Source organism: Corapipo altera, unplaced genomic scaffold (genome assembly GCF_003945725.1).
Source record: "Corapipo altera isolate COAL_440 unplaced genomic scaffold, ASM394572v1 2, whole genome shotgun sequence".
In the NCBI taxonomy this organism is placed as follows: domain Eukaryota; kingdom Metazoa; phylum Chordata; class Aves; order Passeriformes; family Pipridae; genus Corapipo; species Corapipo altera.
Window position 1 is genome coordinate 8,377,215 of NW_020884890.1, and position 23,320 is coordinate 8,400,534.

The 23,320-nt window shown below is 37.6% G+C and overlaps 1 protein-coding gene across 7 annotated transcripts in view; it reads right to left on the reverse strand.

Moving 5' to 3' along the window:
- The window catches only part of IMPG1 (interphotoreceptor matrix proteoglycan 1), a 57,515-nt gene that overhangs the window by 6,298 nt on the left and 27,897 nt on the right, over nt 1-23,320 (reverse strand). For all 7 annotated transcript variants that reach the window (XM_027645130.1, XM_027645126.1, XM_027645124.1 and 4 more), the window contains 5 exons: nt 22,566-22,642; nt 21,240-21,765; nt 5,270-5,841; nt 4,283-4,502; nt 990-1,200 (listed from right to left, as the gene is read on the reverse strand). In XM_027645130.1, the coding sequence (XP_027500931.1) occupies nt 990-1,200; nt 4,283-4,502; nt 5,270-5,841; nt 21,240-21,765; nt 22,566-22,642 (1,606 nt within the window). The remainder of the gene's footprint in view (nt 1-989; nt 1,201-4,282; nt 4,503-5,269; nt 5,842-21,239; nt 21,766-22,565; nt 22,643-23,320) is intronic.

Sequence of the window (23,320 nt, forward strand, 5' to 3'; positions counted from 1 at the left end):
GTGACTCTGCAAGTCAGGAATTTGGCAGTAACTGTGGTGAATTCAATATAATCTTCTATTAATTTTTCTGTGATGGCCACTGAAGGAAATGGATTATGGCAGTATTGTTGTTACAGTGAAATTATTGTATGAATAATTTGCTCAGTGGTCTTATTTTTTTGACATTAATCCTAATTAAGCTAGAAGACCTATCATTAACCTAGTCAAGTCAATATTAAAAGAGAATAAACAAATGCAAGAATTCTAACTTGTTTTATACTGATACATGTGGCTGGTCAGCTACTGTGTGCGCATTGAATATACAGTTTCACATAATGCTCTGGATTGTCTAGTCTTAAAGTGAGAAAAAACTTGATCCTTTAAAACAGAATTAATATGTTCAAGTACTGTGCAGTTTTCAATATTGATTTAAGATACTTTTGTGTGAAAATTCTTACAGAATATATTTGCAGTTAGGAGGAGCTGCTAATCTTCAAGTCTTTCCCAGAAAGCCCTGATAGCAGCCTCAGCCCTAATGTGCTTTATTGGGTGGTCTGGAATCAGAGTAGTCCTCATTGGTGTGTTTATATGAATATAGATTTTAATGCATCTTAGGAAAATGTAATTTCTTAAAATACTACTATATAATCAGTATCCAAACCATGAATGTGCTACTGCATTTTTCCCATATGTATTTAGAAATGCATGGCTTTGTGTGTGTCATCTCTGCCAATGATGCTGAATTTCTAATAAATTTCTAAAAAGTAACTTTTCTAAAAAGTAACTAGGTCATGGTGTTCTGTGCATCCTAACAGGCTGAAATGGATCTAGCTGTGGTGAGGCTATTTAGAAAGGTATTGCAATGTAACTTTAGGTATCTGAATGTTGAGATTTTGGCTTATTAGCCTAGATTATGCTGTTGAAAAGTATATACTCAGCCCTACTTGATCATGTGATAGACATTATCAGGAGGATGTTAAGAGAATTCATGTTGATCACCATCTCTTTACCTGCAGACAGCTCCTCTTCCTGGAACTAACTCACATTTCCCACCATTGACACAAAGATGCGGTTCCAGCTCGCACAGGCTCCGGCAGGGTAATCCATCTTGGCTGGCATAACCAGGTTTACAAAGGCAGTCAGCTTCCTTTGTCCACTCGTTCATTATGCATTCGGAAAACTTGTCACATGCCATGAATTTGCATGGGTCTGCCTGATCAGCTGTAAAGGATGGGTAAATTATTAATTGAAGCATTACCACAAAGTGACTTGGCAGGCTTTGTGGCAGCTAGAGAAAACAATTCCCATTTACTGGCCTTGACACTCGGGAATGTTAATAGGAGGATGGAGTCTAACATAAAAGGACACACATCCTTCTTCCTGTAGGTGACACAACAAGCATGCAAATTTATATTGACTTCTGCATTTATTTACCCCATCACTGTTAAGCTGTCATTTTTATGTCACTGACAAGGATTTTCACCTTTGGATATTTTTATTCTGTTTTTACTGTAAGTGCTAGTTTTATACTCATGGTTACCGTGCTATAGCCTTGCTTATGTGTGAGAAATAGTTTCAGCTGTAATGATCCTTAACACATAATTTAGGACAAAATAGAGGGAGGGAATTAGGTTATTGAATATTACACAGTACTATGATCTGCAACCCAGAAATATTGTCATGGTTTAAAGAAAATATGTGCTTGCAGGCCTTGCTCTTTTTTTGTTTGTTTTATTTTTTAAATATTACTAAGGGATGCCTCCTTGAGATTAAGTGAAAAGGAGCCTGCTGATGTTCACAGGAAGGCCTAAATCAGAGACAGCTTTAAGTCCTAACTCCAGCTGTCACACAAGTCTATTTTTCCTTTCTATTCTCTGCTGCTTACTAGAAATGCAAAAAAAAAAAAAAAAAGAAAGACCCAGAAGTAATTTTAACCCAGTGCTCAGCCCAGCTTGTGCTGATGGAGTGATGAAGATGTGAAGATGAGGGCTGCATCCACCAGTCTTGTCTCCTGGAGCCTGTTTCCTGCATACTATGGGATAAAACCATTAGAGGCAAAAGATGAGAAGCAGACCAGATGATACAAATTTGTACTTGCCAGCAAAGAGTTTTACTAAGATATGTGAATCCAGAAAGGAAAAAAAAAGATGTAGAAAACTGGGCAAGGAGAATACAGAGAAGGAAGTGAGAGCAGATATACAGGCATGAGCTGGGCTATGTGACCCTTAATACTTATGTATTTTAAAAAGATTTGTACTGGATATTGCAGCTACTACTTGTAGGTACTAACTGGGCTGAGAATTTTCTTCTGCAGCCACTTCATGCTCTGTACTAGATACTCAGTAATAATAATTTTAATGAAAAATGAGCATTGAATTTTTTGTAGCAGTACTGGAAATCTCAGACACACACTGGAATATGCTTCAGTGGTAGAATTGAATACATCAGAGCTGTTCACTTTTGACCTCTCTGTATTTCTATGGCTAGTTCCTGTTTTGCATTTTAGACTAGTGAGTTCTAGCATGTGCAATTTCCCCTTGCTATATACAATGCTCATGTCGATTTGATATATACTTTGCTCCCGGACTGTGAGTGTGTGTGCATGTAAACTCTTAAGAACAAACAGAGCTTGGCATGTGCACTTTGCTGGGTTAGAGGGTTATTTTTTTTGTCATAACATTTCATTTTCCTTAATACATACCTGTTGTGCTGTGTTATGCTTTCTCCTTTCACTTTGTTTAGATTACAGAAATAATGCATGCGGGTATTTTTAAAAGTCCTTCTTTATGGTATTATCTATGACCAATGTAGTCAACCTTTTGCAGCTCCTGACTCTTGATCTATATTTTGGACTGCCAGTTCCCATCAGCGTTTCAATTTGATAGAACATTGTTACCACTAGATGGCTCTCACTTTCAAAATAAATAGGAATTTGCTTACATTACCTCAGTTTACTAAACAGGTTGGGGGGGGTGTTGTTTATTTGTTTGTTTTCTGAAATAAAAACAGAGGGCTTTGAAATACCTGTATGGGAATATACTGGCTTTCTAAACACAAATTCTTCTATTTTGACATTTTACTACTGCTCATAAGCCTAGAAAGAACAGCTGTCTCAGCAAATTCATTATAATACTGTTTATTTTGAAATACCACATCAGTAAAGCAGCCAATATGGATGAAGATGAAAGATTTTTAAATTTTTATGTGTTTGCTTTTAGCAACTTTCTCATTTTAATTTTTATTTAATAAAAATTTACTACTAAAGCAGGGAACGTGTGGTAGCCCAAAGTCAACTTTTTATCATTAGTTAATAATTTCTTTATCAAAACATGAGTTTATTGTGACAGTATCTGAAGGTTTGAATACTGTGATTTTGTTAACTTTCTTTACCACAAACTAGCTACACTTTTAGTGGCCACAAGGAGATATGTAAAATGAAAACACGTTAGAAACTGCCTGCATGAATCATAAATGGACTTTTGTTTTGGAATTGTCAGAGTTCTGTACATAAAAAGACAGCTTAAGCAAAATGTCTAAAGGCATCTGCATACTCAGATATTGATATAATTTTTCTCCATGACAATGAAATTAAATTCAGTCCTCAAATAGTTACCAGAACCTGAAGATAGATTCAGGCTTCAATTTTTATAAAACAATATAGTTTTTGAAAACATTACGCTTCTGACATGACAATAGTGTCCAGATGTGTGGTTACTGACTTTCTACTGCAGACTTATTTGAAAGCTATTAAATCAAGAGGGATTCTGGAATTACGAATCTATGGAGTGCTACATGTAGTCATGCTCTGATTAGTGAGTATCTGTAGAATCTAATTATTTCTAGAAATTATCTCCTCCTGTCGAGAACTCTGTAGCCCTTTAAGGGCTACAGAGTTTGCTAAAAAAGCAAACTATAGTTTGCTTACAGTTTTGCAATAATCATCAGAAATTATGTTTACATACTCAGGTGCAAGATTTGCATGTCATGCCTGTAAAATGCACATGAGCATTTCTTATACCTGTCTTCACCCAACCCTTATTCTAGAGAGTCACTATATGTGGCTCTGAAAACCAGTTGGTGAACATGCACAGACCAACAGCTCCACCCAGCTTTTCATTATAATATGAAAATATGCCTGCAGATAATTTGCAACATCTTGGTTTTTCTTATTATTCCAGACCACTGGGATGCTATTGCTAATATGGTTATTTCTGAAACAGTCATACTTCTGGAGCTGTAACAATCTGAAAAAGATTATTTGCTTGGTTCTGACTTTGCACATACATTAGTAACACAATTTTACCTGGCTCAATATCCAAGGAATAGCTGTCAATCTCCAAATTGAGGTGTTGGGCTGCAGCATCACAGAAGTCTTCCAAAACACAGTGTACTGCTTCTGTGATATTGTATGGCACTGTCCTGGCAAATTTCATTTTGCTGTTCACAATCACACTTCCATTCCTGAAGTTAAGTATTTCCAAGTGCTTAAAACCTGTAAGGTTGGACTGAAGGTATGGAAGGAGCTGCAAAACAGAAATTTGCCTTTATTTTAACTTCCTGTCAGTGTCTTCCTGCTGTTAATTTCTCTTATAGTCACTTTTCATTATGAAGTACAAACATCACACACTCATTTCACTGAATTTAATACAATTGTTAAACTCCATGAACAAATTAACTTTTCCATTTAGCACTATCTTCTTCTGGACTTTTGCATCTTTCTCAATAATAGATTGAGATAGATGGGCAGCAATTTCCCCTGTAATGAAATGCATAGCAGCTGGGGAGTTTATTCATCTGGAAGAGAAAAAAATTACCTCACTCAAAAGCCAACTTTAATTATTTTCAAACATTGAATCCAGGCAGGTTGGGGCATAGCATAATAGGCATGTTACTGAGCTGACCTGCTGCCCTGTTGTACCCAAAGAGAAAATCCATATCTAATCACAGTCCCACTGCTAAGCTATGATATATTTTTAAAGACCTATCCAGCAAGCAGACACAAGCCTTAGATGTAATCAGCACTGCTATACTGTTGAAGTGAATGTAAAAAAAGCCAAATAAATTACATGCCAGGTATATGTCTGAAGTCTCTTGAACAAGTAAAAACTTTCATCACTGGTTTCATAAATTCTGTCTCCATACTGTTTGAGGTTTATGGATCCTTTAAAAATGCAGCTTATCAGACTGACTGTAGTAGGGTCTGATATTGTAAAAATACTGTGCAATTTGATGTATTCCTTTCAACTGTACCCAACTGCCACATATATTGTTCAAGTTGATTTTCACCCACCAATTGCATGAACTGTTGTTCTAGTGCTTTGTATTCTGTCGAACTCCTGTTGAAGAGGTCATCAGAAAAGTGCATGTTGGTTACCCTCAGGCTGAAGAAAACCACTAGCTCTTTGCCTTTGCCTGCAGTTGTCATGGAGCTGGTAGTTACATACTTCAGCGTAGGAGCTGGGGTAGTTTCTGCAGGCTTAGTTGTCAGCACTGGGATATAACCGCTGCCGTGCTCTCCTTCATCCAGAGCTGCTGTGCTCAGCCCACCGATGTGATCCAACTCGGCAGCGATATCCTGCACTCCCATCCCAGTGCCATCGGGAGGAGCACTCTCAGGGGCAGGTGCTGAGGAATCTGGTAATTCAAGGGACTGTTCGATGATCTCAGAGGGGCTGTAGGATGGGCTGGTTGCTGCAGGCAGTGGTGCTATTTGGTCTGATGAAAGCACATCTGTAATAACACCTTCAGGCTGCATGGTAGAGAGATCACTTGAACCAATAAAGAAAGGCAACGTTTCAAAAGTGCTGGCTGTAACAAAAACATCATCGCCTGATGATTCTGGTTCTTCCATGATCTTAACTGCTGCAGAAAAACAGGGTAAAAACAAACAGCCATGTTGAAAAGCAAGCATAAAAAACATTGAGCATGGAAAAAAACCCCTGTATATAGTATTTCCACAGAAAAATTTCTAAAAACAAGCTTTAATACTATCTAAACATGAAAATGTTCCATCACCCAGGAAGCAGTTACTGGAATAAAAGACCTCATGCACATGTTTGAGTGATGAGATTTCTGGGGGTTCTGTGTTTATTAGTTACACTTGGTAAGTATTTCCTGGGCCTCTAAAGCACATTCTTGTTCTGAAGGCACATAATCACACTGTCAGTTTATATTGTCTGAAAGAGTAGATCGCAGCTTTGCACTGTCTGCTCGGATCACTTGTATGCTGGAGTCATTCTGTTCCCCTCTGCGAGAAGTTAAAGCTGTTATTTGCCAGTAATCATAAATCGTGGTTACAAAAAATAGTACAGCCCCTTCAGATGCAAGCTGCATTGCTTTACCCAACAGCACCACTGAAAACAATTAAAAACTTAAGAAATCATCTGCTGCACCTGAAGCAGAAATTTTAGGAGGTCCCCATTGGGGCTTGGCATTGATGTGATAGCTGTAGCCAAAATCCAAATCTAAAGTGTCATAAATGTGATTCTGAATTTGGGTTGCCTGGACACATAATTTCACAGAAAATGATGGCCTCCAAGCAACATATATCTACCCAAGGTTATGACTTTGTCCTTTTCCACGGACATGCCACTCTCCACATGGAAGTTTTAGCAGCTCCTTGCAGGTAAAACCACTGTTAGGAAAGAAGTTTTTCCCCAGCTGATGAACTCTCCCATTCCCTACACACTAATTTCCTCCCGGTTGCCAATAAAAATATGAAAGGAGAGCAAACTTCTGCATTGGGAATATCCTTGACTGAAGGAGGTGGCAACTGTCATGGCCATGGCAAAGGAGTTGCCCATGGATGTTCTTTGTACCCCTGTTTCCTTACTTCTAAATTAATTCCCTGATATTTCATTAAGGACTTGAGATGCTTTTCTCTTGTGATATCCTCATGCTTCTTGTGTGATTACAGATACAGACAGATTAGAAAAGCAAAGCCTAGTGATGTTCTCTGTTTACAAAGCTCTTGCTATTACTTGTTACGCCGATAAGGAGTGAGAGTCACTTATCAGTTAAGAGACCTCAGAACAGCTTTCTTAGCATTAGTGCATGAGGCATTAATGCAGGATGATCTACTGATGGGATGAGCCTGCAGCTCCACAGACCAACCTTCTCTGAGCATGAAGGCATACACTTGAGGACATGATTGTGATGGCATTTGTTAGGCAGATTATATTTTAGAAAGATAACTGCGGGAGAAAGAAGTACCGAAATTGCTTTAAAATTGCAGCAGGTTTGAAGCAGGATAACCATATATATATGCTGCATATTTGGCATACAGCTGTGTGTATATATATATACATATGGTCTATACATAAACTAGGTCTTCTGGCATCCTCTTATTACAAGCAAAGTAACTTAAAAGGCCTTGAGGGCATACCAAGATGATCTCTTCGCATGTATCACCTGTTTTCATAAGCTGCCAATTCTTATCAGTCACTGTGTCTCCAGCTGAGAGAGACAGATGGTGACTGACCACAGAGGTTGTGTTAGCCCCTTGCAATGGGAAAATAAACGGGCTCACCTAAAAGGCTGCTGAGCACTCACTGTAGCACAGCACCAGTCCCAAACCCAGAGACAACTGACTTGTTCTGTTGGATGTACTTTGTCTAACTGGTGTCACGTTACTGCTGCGACTTGCCTACGCAAGCAATATGTTGAAATCAGCAGTAAAATGACTTGCAACTGGTTTTAGTAAGCTTTTCATCTGTCTGCATGAGATTTTGATAAAATTCAATCCTAAGAAGTTAAAAACTATGGGCGAAACAAAGAAGACCTAGAATCAGAGGTTGGTTTGAGTTGGAAGGGATCGTAAAGATGACCTAGTTTTGATGGGACAACTTCCACTACACCAGCTTGCTCAGAACACCATCCAACCTGGTCTTGATCAGTCCCAGAGATGGAGAATCTACAACTTCTCTGGGCAACATGTTCTTGTGCCTCACCACTCTCACAGTAAAGGATTTCTTCCTAACATTTAATCTAAATCTAAACCCCTTCAGTTTAAGACATTCTCCCTTGTCTTATCACTACATGCCCTTGTAAAAGATCCCTCTCCAACTTTCTTGTAGGCCCCCTTTATGTATGGGGAGGCTGTTGTATGGTCTTCTGGAGCCTTCTCTTCTCTAGGCTGAACAACCCCAACTCTCTCAGCCTGTCTTCATAAGAGAGATGCTCCTGCCCTCTGAGCATCCTCACGGCCCTCCTCTGGACCTGTTTCAGGAGGTCCCCATCCTTCTTATATTGGGGGGCCCTAGAGCTGAATGCAGAACTCCAGGGTGGGGGGTGTCACAGGGGCAGAATTCAGGGGAGAATCACCTCCCTTGACCTGCTGGTCACTTAAAAAAACAAAACAAAACAAAACAAAACAAAACAAAACAAAAAACAAACCTTTGCATTTCAAATGTTGCTTTTAAATATAACATCATATATATTGGTTTTCAGACTATATATAAGGAAGACTTTTTTTTATGATGAAGGTGGTGAAACACTGGAACACATTGCCCAAAGAAGTGGTGGATGCTGCATTCTTGGAAACACTGAAGGTCAGGTTGGACAGGGCTCTGAGCAACCTGATCCAGTTGAAGATGTCCCTGCTTATTGTAAAGGGGTTGGACTACATCTCTATATAGATATATACATATATATATATATATATAATTCTGCAATTGAACATAAAATACACTTACATTGTTCATCAAAAAGCAAATATTTGTAAAACCTCACCAGTTTGCCTTGTAGATGAGATTTTTACAGCAGAAGACAATTATTTAATAACACCTCTGGAAGTACAAACTCTGTAGATTTAGACAATCTCAGCATATTTAATTTCAACATAAAATTTGGTCTACAATCATTTAGGTGTAGGGAACCCATAGAAGGCACAAAATAAGTTTCTCAATTCAAATATACCCCCAGAGTAACCATATTGAAAGTTAAACAATGTCATGGAATTAAAAACTGATGTCAGGCAATAAAAACCACAGGTCTAACTCTCAGCCACCACTTATCCTCCCACAAAGATGTTCACTGAACTCTCTCTATAATTTTTTGTATTACATGGACAAGGCAGGACAGTATTGTAGTGAGTGTTTTATATCTAAACTGCTGTTGGCAAAGATATGTAAACACTAAATTAAGAGGCCATTTCCTGGGCCTATGCTATATTAAATCTTTGTAAAAGGAGTGCAGCATGCAGACATTTATTCTCTGATGAGGGAATAAAATACATAGTTTTGAGTTTCCAGAAAAAAATCAATGGCCATTTCAACAACTTTATTTTAGGTATCTAATTAGTTGGTCCTCATTTTTTTTTAAATGAGGAAAACACTTCTAATTGACCATGAATAAGGAGTTATTGTTTGGGAAAGGTCAAATTGTCATGAGACATTTTTCTAGAGGGTTTGTATTAATAAGCAGACCCAGAAGCCTGTGCATTAAGAGGTCCTGGCATTTCTTTTCATTCATGAGCTTAATAAGCACTGACATTTCCTATTGGCAGTAGACAAATTTTCCAAGTCCACTGATGGGTATTGTGTATATGTTCTGTATATGAAAGTTACAGTATTACAATGTATATGTATCTATTTGTATACTTGCTGGCTGACGAAATTAACTAATGAAGGAAAGAGTGTGCAGTTAAGAGATTGGTCCATACTGTGGAGCAAGGATCACCTTATGTGCAGCTCTGCTGATATCAATACCAGATGGATAAACAGCAAATAGCTGCATTCAAATTTACATATTTTGTTGATGCCTGAAATGCCACCAGATCCCTGGGCACAGGGCTATTGTATACAAAGTGCTGAATTTATGTTTAAGGCTTTTAGTTTTTAACTAGGGCACAAGTAAGATGAGGATTAGGAGAATTAGGAGAAGAGGATCATTAACCTAATGGGTCACAACAAGTGTCTTGCAGTACATAATTACTGATTATGTTTCTTTTAAATTGTAAATGCAAGCCAGAAGATCCAGAATGATCTACAGCTGTCATTCTGACTGTCTATGTGAATTCTTCAGAAGCCAGGTTCAGTGTCCAGTGAAACCAACAGAACTTCTCAACACTGACTCCAGTGAACCTCAGTTCACTGGGAGTGAACCCCATCTCTTCTCCATCTTCAGTCCTAAAAAAATCTTGACTCTCTTAACCCTTTTTCCTTAGTGCCCACACTGAAACTTTTTGAGTAGTTTAACTTTTTACAGAACAGTCTAAGAGTTGCATCTCTAGCTCCACTACTATGTAGTACTCTGTGTAACTTCCAGGAGAAGCCTTCAGTTTATTCTGAAAATGTTCATACCTCTCACTTCTGCTTCATTATCAATATTCTTGGCACCAAAGATGCAAATAAATGCCATTCTCACGTGATGTCACAAGAGGAGTATTTTCTATCCTAATAAAATACTACTTAGTAATGATAATCTTCTCTCATTATTCTCAGAGCCATTCAGTCCTACCTCACACTCTGAAAACCTTGAGGGTAACATAAAATTTGCAAAATCAAAACCTGAAAAGCTAAAACACTTCAGAATTCAGGGCATTGACCAACTATAGCTTAATAATCTTGTCTCTGTTCATTATGAATTAATCTTTCAAGGGTGCTACTTTAGCTGTGCTCCACACACCGACATCAAGGCCAACTTTCTATTTGGTACCAACTGGACAACCCTGTTTTACTGACTTTCCTGCTTAGCTGAGTAATTTGTCCAGGGCAACAGACTCTGTGTTTGATTTGGGATGTTTCTTAACAAAGAGAGTTATAACATGGTTCTCATCTCTCTTTGAGATCTTTACTATGATTTCTTTTTTGGGGGGTCAGTAGTATTGCTTACTTCTGCAATCACTGAAGAAATAAAAAGCAAAGAACTCTTCACTTGTTCCTCAAAGATGCATAAAGATTTAGAGCAAACCATTAAGAGTAAAGCCAAGCCTTGACTACTTTTACTGCTCTGCAACTTTTCCCTCATTCTCTCTGAGAGCAGCAGAATGATGCAGTTCACAACAGCCTGACTGTCCATAAACTTTTCACTGATTCAAGTTAACTGGTCTTACTCAACTCACACAATGTTTTCAGTGCAGAGAAGGAATTCCCTTTACGGAATATCTGAGGGTTAATATTTTGATTGATCCATCTCTCCTTGGGAAATGGAAGCTCCCTTAACCACATCTGCCTTTAGCAATTTCATGTTTGGTCACTGTACCTGTAAGAGCCCTCTGAAATATCGATTTCTTGTGCTATTACAACTTCATTTTTTCTTTGATTACCATTTTCTGATGCATTGGCCATTGCATGGATGAAAAATAGTAATTTAGCTTGCCATTTGCTGTTTTATTAAGAACTTTAGTTCAATTACAGTTTTCTGAATAAGACTATTTCTTTGAAGATTTGAAGTCATGCAATAAATACATTTAATGTAATTTTTTAAATTTTTCAACTTCAAGCTAATAATTTAGGTACAAGTGGAAATACAATAGATATACAATTAATTCACAGAATATTCTGAGTTGGAAGGGACCCCCAAGGATCATCACGTCCAACTCATAAGTAAATGGGATCAAACCCACAACCTTGGCATTATTAGCACTGTGCTCTAATCAACTGAGCTAATTGGGCAAGCTTACTTTACAGACCTGTGTCAAATTCATATGCTGAGAGATGTGACTGTTAAACCTTAACAACTGTTTTTGGCATTCTCATGTTCAGCAGTTTGAGAGGACGAGGCATTTTAGAAACATAAAGGTACTTTAAACAATACAAGAATAGCTGGTGTTTTTGAAGCGTCCCCAAAGCTCTGAGTAGCAGTGTTTGAGTCCATTTTGCACTGAAACTATGCAATGGAAGTGTCTGTGGAAAAGAGACTGGAGAGTGGTCAATCTGTTAAACTCAGGTCTGAACCATCATCCCACTACAATCTCTCTACTGACTTCAAGAGATGCTGCACCTCATTATGGTGACTGTTCTACCTTTTAAAGTTGAGACTCCAAAAAGATGCAGAAACATCCATTTACTTCAGCACTCTTCTGTCTACAGCAGAAGAAAAGTCAGCATTTCCATATTAAATGCTTTAGACAGTTAACACTATTCATACTTGCAATAAAGATTATGAAGTTGGATGTTGAGACACCATTCCAGTGTTTTATAATACTACACAGACAGGAGAAGTATAATCAGGTCAGGTGTAATCAGACACTTCGTATGGACAGTAGGTCAGTGGTAGGTTGCTTCCATAACACGACAAGTCACTTTTACCATTTACAGAACCTTTACCTCATCTGCTTCTGAGATTGCCAGATAAAATGACATACTAGTGCTCAAGCACTCTAAAAGTCATTTTTCTGAGTAAAATCCTTGCTAAAAAATTATTTGACTGAGATTAAAATGCTCTTGTGAAGTAAGGGGATTAATAAGTACATTTACAACGGAAACTTTAAAAATGCGGTTATTTATATTATTTATTGTAAGCTATTTTGTATTGAAGTTCTGCACTATTTACTACCATAGTAAAAGCATTTAAACATATCTTAAACAAGCAAGGTACCATGCTAATTTTGGAAGTCGGGACTTGATTGGTATTTGCATCAATGAATTTGCATCCTTCCACAAAGGAATAGAATCAAAGCTGAATAAAAAACATCTCACTTAAAACCATAGCTCTTGTTCCCATTTTTGAATGTTCTCAATTAAATTTGAAAAATTTCTTTCATGAGTTTAAAATAATGAAATCTATGTGAAAACAGCCTAGGTCTTTACAAACATGTGGAAACATAAAGAAGCATCCATCTAAATGTTCAAACACTCCTGCATGCCACTGTAATGATTTTGAAGCACCTCAAATGGAAAACCTGGAATACTATTTTTGATTTATTTTACTTTAGAATGTTTGGAAACAAAGTCTGACAAGTTATAATACTTATCTTTCAGAATTGAAATTACTCTCCAAATTCCTGCCCATTTTCTCTATTTTTCTTAATGGTGTAATAAGAAAAAAACAGAGGAAATTTTTGTAGATGATCACACCATCAGACAGTTTTGTGGGATTGAAGTTTATTATTTTGCAAAATGGTAAAAACAAAATAGAAATCACATTATATAAATTCAAGTAATGTGTTGACCAATGACCTAAAACAGAAAAGAAAAACATGAAATTAGAAAGTTAAATCTGGTGACTCAAAATCTCATCATCAGAGGAGCACTGTAGGACTTGCCAAGAAAAATGAAAACACTGAGTACACTTTTTTTCCCTAGTACTATATAGTCACTTGTATGTGAAAACAATTCATGGAATGAAAGTCACAGAATGAGGAGTATTTTGTTCTAAATTTTGCCTTGGATGTAGATGGTCTGATTTTTCTCATAGTTTTGAAATGGAACAAATGACTCTGAGAGAGAGATAGAAGGAGATCTTTAACTGGGAAGATCCTGCTGGTTTTACTCTATGTTGCATTGTAAGAACACATTTCAATTTTAGTGATATGGATAATGACTTTGGGCCAGATGCCATAGCACTGATTTAACTTCTTAAATCCACCCGTCATGCTTGGATTCTGAATCTGAGCAGCTCATACCAGCTGGAGACCTGCTGTCAGGGAAGAGGCAGTTTGAAGGCTAAAGCCAGCAATAACTACACAGTGCAGTAAAATGGATCCACACAACCATTAGCTGTATGTTTGCTTTGAAATTCCTTTAGAAACCTTCCTTGGTATGAAGATGTCATACAGAATGAAAGGGAAACCTCTGCCTCCTTCTAATTTACTCCTGGATATCATTGCTTGAGACTGTGTTTAGTCCTTTCCTCTACAGAACTTTACACAAAGTTACATTGAGAAAGAACTTTTTAGGAAAAAAATGCATGTTATCTTCAAACAGAAGTCAGAATGCACTTTTTTTTATGCAAGTGTGTGACTCTTGGCAGGAGTTTAGATGCTAGATTTTCATAAACATGAACCCATTAAATTCAGTATAAACATTATTGCAAATATACCTCCATTTAAGATTTTTATGTATTTTTGTTTGTTAGTTTGAAATACTATGGGATCTTTCAAACTGACTAACAAGCAGCTTAAATAAATTGATATTAGCATCAGTGCCATCTATGTGAGGCATCTCAGGATGGCTGAGAAAATCAAAGTTGGAAGGCCAAGCCCTCTCTGAGGCACAAGATACAAAATTGCATCCAAACATGGAGTAGATGATGGAGCTGAGATGATTCAGAGCACCCAAATTAAAACTTGTCTATAATAGTCCAGTGCAGGTGGCATGAGATTTTTCTAACAAGGAATGGACTATTAAAAATTCCAAGCTGAGGTCAAATGGACTTTCTTATGCTGGAGGGATACTGAATCCTCCAAAGAGAAGACTGTAATGATTTTAGAAAATCAAAGTTTTGATATCATTTAATCATAACACATTATTTCTCAAAGCCAGCATTTCTAGCAAGACCAAGGATTTTAATGAGTGAGGGAAATGCATTATTTAGGGCATGCTAGTCTCAGCAGTGCCACTTCACCTAATATTTGTTCCAACTGCACTTCATGACACGTAAACTTCATTAGTTTAATTCATTTGAGACCTGGCAAAGTTTATTCTTACACTCCCAGCCCAAAAGTCTGTATTATTTGTTGCAAAATATTTTTCTAATTTTATCACTGCATAGGTCAGAGGCTTTAAAATAATTATATTCAGGACATTGATATAAGTTATTTGTGATACTGGCTCTTCAAATTTTGAAATTATTTCTGCCTTTTAATATTCTCTTTTTACTAGGAGATTAGAATTATTGCAATTGTGTCTAAAGACTGTAAACTGCCTCAAATAAGTTTTTAGACCTTTATTTCTAAAGAAAACTAATTTTCTGGAACAAAGTGGAATTAGACCACATGTGGCAACACCTGTATGTCCCCCCCTACCCCCCGGAGAAAGAGCTCCTTCACACACAGTAACAAAGATGAAGAAAAATTATGGGTGGGTTGTTAGCTTGTCAAGTTTTCAGTGTTAGCATATGGCAAGTACTCCTTCCTTCCTCTCTTCTGAGTCTCTGTAGCCTTTGTGGCTGCTCCTGTCTTCCTAGGCTGCAGGCAACAGAACCCCCTAATTTTTCATCTTTAAATTTTGTCTCTGCACACAGACAGAAAGGTTTGGTTTTAACACAAGATGGGATCCAAGACTGAAATGCATGAAAGCCTGTATTACATATATTGCATCTCACTCATAGGGGAGGGCTTCTTGCAAACAATGAAAAGATTAAATTTTGACAAGTGGAGTATTAAGGTGAATTTGGAGGGACGATTACTTTGCAGTGAAATAGCATTGAACTGGAAGGGGGAATATATCTTCCTGCTGTCTATGTGGGTGCAGAAAGAGGTGTTACATTTTTTCATTATACATTTAGCTCATAAGATTGGCATCTGGATAAGCAAATTTTCTTTGCAAAAATATAAATTGTTTTCTGCGCTTCACACAGTCCTTTCAATGAGTCATTGGAATTACCAACTGCATATAAACAAAATTATCACTTGTTTTGGTTAAGATGCATTTATATTGTGTATTTGGGGGGTCATGAACAAGAAATAATATTTGAAGCAAGCAAAGCTTAACCTTAAAGTAAAACTAAACCAAAGCAGTTAGGTAGCTTAATAATTTAAACAAGTCATGTGTTAAATTGGGAAAATAGATAGTGCTCTCTTTCTCTCATACCTTTTTGCTTGGAGTAGTCATTCCATTTTAGCATTTTTAAGTATGTTTTGAAGATGTGATGTAGATTTTGTTCTATTCAGATTGCTCCTGCTGTTCCCAGCACAGAGGCAGCTGGGCAGCAGCCTATCATTAAATTCTGAGCAGATGTTAATAATTTAGTCTAATATGTTTAGGATTCTTCAGGATAGTTGTAGTTCTCTGATTATGCAATTCTAACTTCTCAAAACAGTGAACATACTATGAAATTTTCCTTAAATATGACATATCCTAGTATGGGCCTGCTGAAACTCTTACATATTCAGCCTCATCTTCAGTTCATAGACAACTTTCAGACTAATCAATATCATATACAGGGCTTGAGAAAATCACACAGCTAGACCTACCTGTTCACTTCTCCAAACATCAAACAGCTGGCACCTTCACGAAAATCATTCTTTGTACATCTGAAGCAGCAAGCAGAAAGGGCACAGAGAGAAGCTGATGGGGGATAATGTCAAGAAAATCCTGTCAGTTTATGGTCAAAGAAAATGTACAAAAACCAGAAAAACATGCAAGGAAACGAAGGGTTCTTACCCTCTATAACCAGTGATGTGAAAGAAATGATGAGCGTTCCTGACACAAAGGATGAGTGAATTCCAATCCTGGGAACATCTGGAGAGGTTCTTGCAAGAAGCAGTGGGGTTTTCTTTTCTGTGACAATGCTGGTTATGCCAAATAGAAAGTTATGCTAAGCAAAGACAGTGCTTAAGCAGCTGAGGATGAACCAGAGGCAGAAAGAGAACATGGAGAAAACTGAATTTTTCTAAAGATTACTTGGAAATAGTAGTGAGTGAAGAGTGCACCACTGAATTAACTGTTGGGTAGGAAGAAAATATTAAAGGGTACCACTCACAACAAGTTTGTGTGAACATGAGAGCAACTAAGGCAATTAATTAGGCTTTTTATCAGTTACACATACAGAAATGTGACCACCATCTACTCCTCATCAATGTTTTTTTCTCACAGAAAAAAACCCCTGTGGTATACCCTGCAGAGTCTTTGTCTCAGAGTTTTTCTTGAGAGCTTGAGGATGACCCAGGCTGAAGAGACGGAGATGCAGTACAACTGAATAGCTGAATGATTTTACTGCTAGCGTTTTTTTGTCCTATACTTCTGGAATAACTTATCCCGAAATAATGCCTCCTCCATGATGGTCATGATGATTTTGGGATAATCATTTACCTGGATTGTACAATTCATTAGTAGCTACAATTAAAACAAATACGAATTAAATTTCTTCTTACTATTTAGGAAGCCAAAATATATCATTATTGTTCTTGCAGACATTATGAACTCTTTTATCTGTTTATATATTTGTTTACATTTTTTTACTGCTGAAATTTGCATAGGTTTTCAAATAACAGCCTTCCTAATACATTACACAAAGGGCTTCCTTTCTGAATTGTCATACTGGTTTAGACAGAGTTACAGGAAGACTGCAAAGAAAGGCAGAAGTTAACCATACAGAAGATATATTAATTAGCTTTAACTCCAGAGGGGAAAAATATGAAGAAGAAAGAGGAATGTTAGATAAGAGTGAACACATATCAATTCTGACAGTAAGAAAAAAAGCTTTTTTTCACTCTGATTATAAATGAAAAATAGAAATAGCTGAGATTTTAGAGGTGCTAGAGCAAAGAAAAACCCTTTGAAAAGTCAAATGTTTAAACCACAACATCTGATGCAGGTGTTTCAGAACTTTTCAATAAGAAGTCTGGAAATTTGTGTCATGGTTTTCTTTCAATTCTATTGTGAAATCTCAGAACAGTAGGCTTACTCTAAAGACAGCTTGGCATCTTCCTTATAGTTCTGGCCTACTCCAAGAGGTGGAGTGACTGCCATGACCATTTGGTCAGCATGTCTGTCTAATCCTCCCTGACCTGCTCTTTACTGCCCATGGACAACATCACTGTGCAAAATGAGCACAGTACGGTCTGAAGGAAGCCTCACACATGCTCCTGGCTCATTCCTCCCACTGGCAGCCCAAGTCTGACAAATCCCATCCTGCATGGCTTAAAAGGACACCTCTCATTAGTTTGACTCTTCATCCCTCACCTGTTTTTACTCTCCTTTCTCTAGATGCTGTATGCAGAACTTTGTGTATATTTGTGTGTGTGAGGCTGAGTCTGATTATCTTTTTGGGAGGTGTGAAAGAATTTTTTCCATTGCTTTGATTTGCTACCTCGGGTAGGCACAGTTAAAGTAGTTGCGTAGGTTGTAGACATTCAATATTCAGAATTCTGTAGTAATGTCCAGCCTGTCGCTGCAAACATGTGATAACCAATGCAATAAAGTCCATCCATGAAGAAGAGCTGATACCTAAAAGAATCTCAGACTATGTTATTTTTGATAGCCAGCTCTTCTTTTCAAGGCGAAGAAGTGTGAATCTAAAGTTTTCAACATGCAAGGAAGAAAAATTTGCTCCATCTTCTGGACAGTAGAGTGGGGACATAGCTGGAAATTAATGCAGTAGAATTTCAGGCAACTGTTTAGACCCTAAACTTCTGTTCGACCTCATAAAGCACTGCCAAAGTAGTTTTGCTATTTCACAGGAGTAATAGTTAAAAGATTATTTTTTTTTAATATTACTAAGAAATGCAGCTATGAAATGCAGCCAGGAACAAAGAGTGAAAAATTCTGCGCCTGGCAAATTCTGCTTGCCATATGTAAATTAATAGTACCAATATTGCTGACTTTAATAAAACCTGAATTTCCAGATCGTATTCTATCATTTCTTATGAAATATGCAATATATAGGGAAACAAAAAAATACAGGAGATGCTGTACACAGGACTGCTAGAATTGAGAAGAGCTTAAAAAGATAAAAAGTTCTAAAGTATATACATTTTAAACCTCAATAAATAGTTTTCAACAGGTCTCCTGACTGTTAAGCCTGCAGCATGTTTTGTGTACTATAAGCTTTAAAAAATATATAATAACTACAGTTTTGAGACATTGCTAATACAGCATCCATTCTTTTTAGACAAGGACAATTATTTTCCCTCTGCTACTCAGCTGCAGAAATAATGGCGGAATTCATATACTCAAGTGCTTGTTTTAGACATAAGTTGTGTAAGATAGTATGCCTTATTGTGGGAGGATCTTTTTTCTTACAACTCTAGACAGTGTGTTCTCTTGCAGATTGACATGTTCCAAACCATATATACAACAATTTGTTAGTGTTTAAAGGGTCATCACAGGTGAGTCATATACCCTCTGCTGCTTCTCCTCAGTCATCTGGAGCTGATAAGTGACAAGGTTTTTCAGCTATTTAGCAAACTGGGAAACAGATATGTGGCTTTATGTGGTTTTTATGATATCAAGTCCTTAACGCAATGAGTGAATAGAATGAAAAATGCATGACTTTCTTTCCCCTGCAAATGTAATGCTTTTCCACGGTTATAATAACTGCTATTTGAATGTATGCTGTGCTTTTATCAGTAGCACTGCAAGACTTCTCAGCATGAATTTGAAAATAGTTGCGTTTAATGTTTTTTTATCATAAACTTTATTTTCAGGAACATTTGACAACTGATTCTTATAAGAAGTGATTTTCTAATCTTTAACTCACTCTGCTAATCATAAAGTATTTGCTTTCCTCTCACTTTATAACTCCATGTAAAAAAAGGCAAGATTATAGAATGGGAAGTTCTTACTCAGTGCATAAACTACCATGTAACAACATGACCACTGAAATGTTATGCTCTTCCAAGTCCAGAGCTCATTCTTGTATGTTCCCAAGTGGCAGCTTTTACACCCTTTATTCTTTAAAATGCCAATCTTGTTATTTGCTGGATCCGGACAAACAATATCATAGACAGTATGGTATATGGGCATTCCCCACTGTCACATTTCTGCCACGTGGGCTCACTGTAAAGGATGTTATCAACAGGCAAGTGGGGTGTTTCCAATCAGCTATGAAAACAGTGTTTGCCTTACAGGATGTGGTTGGGCAGCAGGGGTACAGGTATGCCCATGTATCTGGGCATGCTGGATCAGGAAGAATACCTTCAAAGTGGAAGGAGGGTTCATTATGCTCATTTCAAGAGACATCTGAAGTGCAGGGAGGGACATGAAAGGCCAAGGACTGGGTAAGCACAGAGATAGTTGAACAGGGACAGAGTAGAGCCTCCTAAGGGAACAACAAACTCTCCTGCAGCAGGGAACAAACTTGCAAGCGTTGAGCATGATGTTCTTGTGGATCCAGAAACACAAGTGTGTTGTGTGAGCTAATGCATATTTGGGAATTTTGCCCTGAATTTGTCTTTAGTTCATTTTTTTCTGCAGGTTTTTTTTAGTATTGCTTAGAGACTATGCAGGGACATCAGAGAGTCCTGCTGACCCCTATGAAGTGATTACCTGCCCTCTGCTTTTCTTTTGGGAGGGTCAGTCAAAAATCTGAGACAAAGAACATATGAATAGTCGTCCAAGACCTAATTCCTCCCATGTGTCTATAGTGACCTCTTGCATCTTAGACAGCTAGCACAGGTTTTGAAGTGCAAGTAAAATTTGAATTTACTGACCTAATGCTCAGATGGTAAGGCCAGTTCAGGGAGCAGGAGAGGAGACGGGGCTGACAAGAACTGGGAGACATGGAGGGCAACTGCAGGAATTGTGGCTCTTGCTTCTTTGCCAGTGGAGGCTGCTGCCCCACACAATTTAGTTACCTGCACACCATAGGTCTCCACAGTGCCTAGTATGCCTTTCTGAGTCGCTAATGGAAGTGACGGAAGCAGTAGCCTTACTGTCATTCTGCTGTTCCAGGGAAAAATATAATTTGTCTGTGCCCTAAGGGTGACCCTAAAAGCTTTGTCTGAAGCTTTTTTCATCCGCAGAGTCAACTGTGGGAAGCATATCTATTATGTATTTTTCTTTTTAAAGGCTACATTATACAGACTTTTCTCCACATGTATAGATTTTTTTATTTATTATGTATTTTTTTTCTCATGTAGCTGGGTGCCTCTAAAAAACCCTCCTGTGTGGATAAAATGGAATAAACAAACACAGAAAACAGAATTTTTAAAAGTTTTTCACATTGATCAGACATGTAGATATGTAAACTTTTCTGAATAATAAATCTGAATAAGTTATTTCATTATATTCTTCCTGCTGTCATCCACAACTGACTGTAGGGCCTAAAGTAATTTATTTTCCATGTTTTAAATACCAATTTTTTTATGTTAGCCTTGGATATCCTTTTTTTCTTCCCTGACATATCTTTTTGCTCTGCCTTTTTGAAATTTTACCATAATACTCTGTAGTAAGTGTGCCTTATCCTTAGACATTTGTTGTTGGGTTAGGTTGTTTTTGTTTTTTGTTTTGTTTTTTTGGCTTTGACAACCTTGAAGTGAGTTACATTAGGATTTTCCTGAAGTGAGCATCAGAAATGAAAATTTTTCACCTTTGATGGTCCAGAAAAATTTCCTGTCACAATGGAAAGGAATGCTTGCTGTACCAATATATGATTGCATGTGCCATAACATACATCTCTCCTACACTCTCTCATAAAAATCTTTTGTGTCTTACCTTGTTCAGGCGGAATGTCTTGGTCAGCTTCCTCGAAAGGTGGTTCTGCTATATCAGTCAGTTCTGTCTTCTCCTCATGTTCATAATCCTCATCTCTGGCTTGTAGACTAGGTGGGGTAAAGCTACCTGTGGTATAAATTGCCATTGTGGTAGCCTGCTCCACTGGAGACTCATAACCATCGGTGATTAAGCCACTGCTAGCAGATTCATCTGCTGGAGGAGGCAGATAGGAAACCTCTGATTTTGGAGGACTGCTAGTGCTCCCCAGAGCACTGAAAGGCACTGTGAAACTTTGGTGGTCAGTAACTTTTTGTAGAGATCTGTCCTGAAATGGATCTCTGGATGGTTTGGTAGGGAACTCAGGTTCAGATGTAATAAAATTATTAAATTCTTCAGGGATGCTGATCTCTTCTTCACTTAGAGCAGGACTTCCAGTTGTAAATTCATCAACCAAGGTGTCTCCTATTTGGTCCACTGTTGCTGGGCTGGGGTAACCTAGTGGGAGTTCCACACTCATAGATTCCTCCTGAAAAATTTTAAAAAAGCAGCTTTCATTATAATGTTTAAGTTTTATTCCTAAAAAGGCCAATAATCTTTAGCCAAATGAACTTGCAAACAGCTAGGTCAACATTGAGTCATACAATGGTTTGGGTTGGAAGGGACCTTAAAGATCATCTAGTTCCAATCCCCCTGTCATGGGCAGAGGCACCCTCCACTGGATGTGTTCAATGTCACATCCAGCCCGGCCTTGAACAGTGCCTGGGTTGGGGCACCCACAACTTCTCTGGGCAACCTGTTCCAGTGCCTCACCACCCTCAAAGTAAAGAATTTCTTCCATATATTTAACCTGAATTTCCCATCTTTCAGTTTGAACCCATTACTCCTTGTCCTATCACCACAGTTCCTGAAGAACAGTCCCTCTTCAGCTTTCTTGTAGGCCCCCTTCAGACACTGGAAGGCTGCTATGAAGTCATGGGATGTATAAAATGTTTGGCATGTGCATGTGATCCTAATCACATTGCCTGTAATTTTAAAAATGGCCTTCATTATCCCCGTCAGTTGCTCTGTACTACTGAACTAGTAAGACCTTGCTTACTTTGTAATTAAAACTGGAAAAGGTAATCAGGCAGCAGTATTCATCTGTAAATGCTCTAAACACTATCTTTGTTGCAGTATAACAACACAACATTCATCCTTACAGCAAGTACAAAAAGCAGATGTTAGCATATGAAACGGGGGTTTTTTGATATTTATGTCCACCTTAACACTGTTTAATTTTGTTTTCCATGGAAAAATAAATAAATATGACAACCAGTATTAACTTACCAAATCAGGGCCTGCCAGAGGAATAGTGACCATGCCTTGGATATCATTATCAAAATCACTAGGTGGTATAACAGATTCTGAAAAAAAAAAAAAAAAAGAAACCAAAAAAGCCCCCAAAAAACAAAACAAAACAAAATCAAAAACATTAGAGAAAGAGAGAAAATAACATTTCAACATCGGCATGCTGAAAACTGATCAAAACACATAAGGTCAGTAAAAACCAGTACTAAACTGTTCTCCATCGAAAAATTACTTTTTAAAATCCATGTTAAGAAGAGTGAGCCATCCATGTCCCTTCAACCAGACAATTATGAGGGAAATCAGAATTTTATATGCAGTGTTCTTTGTACGCTTTACTTAGCATAAATGGGATAGGTCTGCGGAGAGCTGAACAATGGAGGAATGCTTAAAATTAGCTGAAGTACGAACCCCTCAGTTAAATCTGCATAGATTATGGTGACTCATTATATTACATTGTTCATTAAGCCTAAATTTACTTCAGTTTTACCTAGAGTCCACACCATTGTTAACGTCAGTGTTTTGGCTTCAGTGCCCCATTGGTCCCTTCACCCCCCCAGAGGAGCTCTTTAAAAGTCATTGCACAACAGCTGTTTTTCTAAAACTGATTATTAAAAATAACGACTGGGAAAAAGTTGATTAAAATATATATTACTGAAGTGCTCTATATCTATTTTTTGTGGGGACTTTGAATCTACGTTTAAATATGACATTTTATTCTTACAGAAAGTATTAGT